This window comes from Orycteropus afer, unplaced genomic scaffold (assembly GCF_000298275.1).
Source record: "Orycteropus afer afer isolate SDZICR_OR568_19922 unplaced genomic scaffold, OryAfe1.0 scaffold00666, whole genome shotgun sequence".
Taxonomy (NCBI): domain Eukaryota; kingdom Metazoa; phylum Chordata; class Mammalia; order Tubulidentata; family Orycteropodidae; genus Orycteropus; species Orycteropus afer.
The window spans coordinates 428,221-430,834 of record NW_006922253.1 but is presented as its reverse complement, the minus strand read 5'-3'; the positions used below and the strand labels follow the sequence as shown (position 1 = coordinate 430,834).

General features: G+C 37.2%; 1 protein-coding gene across 1 annotated transcript; it reads left to right on the top strand.

The window, feature by feature from the left end:
• The first annotated feature begins 536 nt into the window (after nt 1-536).
• Nucleotides 537-1,466, top strand: LOC103210899 (olfactory receptor 4C12-like). The gene has a single exon (XM_007956813.1). It carries the CDS (start codon nt 537-539, stop codon nt 1,464-1,466), a length of 930 nt encoding a protein of 309 aa, XP_007955004.1.
• Nucleotides 1,467-2,614: the final 1,148 nt, after the last annotated feature.

Genomic DNA, 2,614 nt, shown 5'->3' with positions numbered 1-2,614 from the left:
ACTGCTTTTCACTTTTGAGGAAATGAAAAGCTTCCAGGCTGACGAAGTGGAGAAGGATGGTTCATGAGTAAAGAGTTTGAAAGACTCCCTATATGTCTTTTTATATGATTTAAATTAGTAGAACATGTTGGTTTTCTTTCTGACAAATATGTGTGGCAACTTGAAAAGAATAAACACATCTCTGAGTATCTGTGGATATGCCCCATGTGTGTTCTTGTCGTGGAGGAGGTTTGGAAACTTGATGCAGAGGATGCTTCTTTTCTAATTTCAAAAGGTACCTACTTTATTATGAAAAAAAAATATATATGAATAATTAAGAAAAAATATAAAGAGCAAAATGCATACCACCTGAAGTGTCACTTGTAGAATATAAAAAAATACAGCTCTTGATATGCCTTTGGACTTGTATTTGCCTCTGTACAACTGGGGAAAATAAGGAATCCCAAGGGTTTCTTTATTCATTAACCAAAAGTTTCAGTATTGAAGATGTCTGTCACTTATTTTCAGGAACATCAACTGTCACATCAACTGAGGTGATGGAGAGAGTGAGTAATGTCACGGAATTTATCCTCCTGGGCCTGACTCAGAATAAGGAACTTCAAAAAATTTTATTTGCTATGTTTCTAATTTTCTACTTGGTCACCTTGTCAGGCAACCTGCTCATCATGAACACTATTAGCACCAGCAGGGAATTAGGGTCCCCCATGTACTTCTTCCTGTTCCACTTATCTTTTATAGATGGCTTCTATCCATCATGCATGACCCCCAAAATGCTAGCTGACACTTTTTCTGTGAGAAAAACTATCTCTTTCAGGGGGTGCATGACTCAAGTCTTTGCTGGGCATCTTTTTGGTGCCGCTGAGGTCATCCTGCTGACAGTGATGGCCTATGACCGCTATGTGGCCATCTGCAAACCCCTGCACTACACAACCATCATGAGCCAGAGGATGTGCATTTTCCTGGTGGGATTAGTCTGGGCTGGAGGCTTTGTTCACACAACTATTCAGATTCTCTTCACAATTTGGCTGCCCTTCTGTGGCCCAAATGTCATAGACCACTTTATGTGTGATTTGAACCCTTTACTGAAACTTGTTTGCATGGACACTCATACTCCCGGTCTCTTTGTTGCTGCCAACAGTGGGTTAATATGCTTGTTAAACTTCCTCCTTTTGTTGATCTCCTATACTGTTATCCTGCGCTCCCTAAGGACCCATAGCTTGGAGAGGAGGCGGAAAGCTCTCTCCACCTGCTTCTCCCACATCACTGTGGTCGTCTTATTCTTTGTGCCTTGCATATTTGTGTATCTACGCCCAGTGACTACCTTCTCCATTGATAAAGCTGTGACTGTCTTTTATATCTTAATAACTCCCATGTTAAACCCCTTAATTTACACCCTCAGAAATGCTGAGGTGAAAATTGCTATGAAGAAGCTCTGGTGTCAAAAAGTAACTTCAGCTCAGAAATAATAACAGAAACAGCTCAGTAATAATAACTAATTAAAGGAGTTAATTCTTTAAGTAGTGAAGAGAGGAGACAGTAAGGTATGTGATTCAAGGTCAAGTGAAGACTATTTGTTAAAACTAGTTTGATATTGGCATATCAAACTTCATAAAAATGAAATTATTTGCAATATAAGAATATTTTAATTAAATTTATTTATGATCAGTTTGGTTGTTGGCCTTGAAAACATTGACAGAAATAGATCTTGTTAAAAAGCTGAATTCTCAGGATATGGCTCTAGGAATTTTACTTTAGTAGCGCTTTACTGTATTTATTTATTTACATTTTAAATAAATTACCCAGAAGATTCGGAAGCAGATGCTCTACGCACACTTTGAGCCACAGTGCTATAGACTGTGTTCACATTTTCTGCCTCCAGCTGGAAAAGTTGACCGTTTATTTTTATTTGGATGAAAACTTATCGTCATTGTTATCTTAGCTACATATTTACATTGAGAGACTTCTTCTCACACTTCTGCTACACAAAGGAGATATGTATTATTTATTGTACACATTTTTCAGAGGAATGAGTGACATGGACTAGTATGCCAGAATGATTACGAGCATAATATCTGAGTAACTCAGTCTTGAGTTTAAATGTTAGTTTTACCACTATGGCATGACCTTCAGCAAAACTTGAACTTTTTTGACTTCACTTAAAGAGGAATTAGAGATATTATCAGGATAAAATAAACAATTTAAAGCTCTTTATACTTAATAAATATTGTTGTTGTTGTTGTTGTTGTTATGTGCCGTCGAGTCAGACCCTACTCATAGCGATAAATATTAGTTATTGTAAACATTATTGGAGTATCTTAAGTTACAATGATCCTAAGTGTTACTCTAATTTTCTTTGAGCTTTAGCAGATATGATCCATTTTGTCTTTATCCCTGTTGCAAAGAATATTCTGAAAGCTGACTGGCCCAGTTGGAGTTCTTGGTGCTGCAATTGGATCCAATTTCCTCTGTATTTTTGAATCTCTGTCTTATTTATTCATTTTTAATCTCTGTCACCCTCATGTGTTCAAGGCATTGGGGCTGATCCATTTGTGGGAAGGATTTTCTCCTGACATGCTCTGTTTGATAGATTGAGGAGTCACTTTATTATGAACCT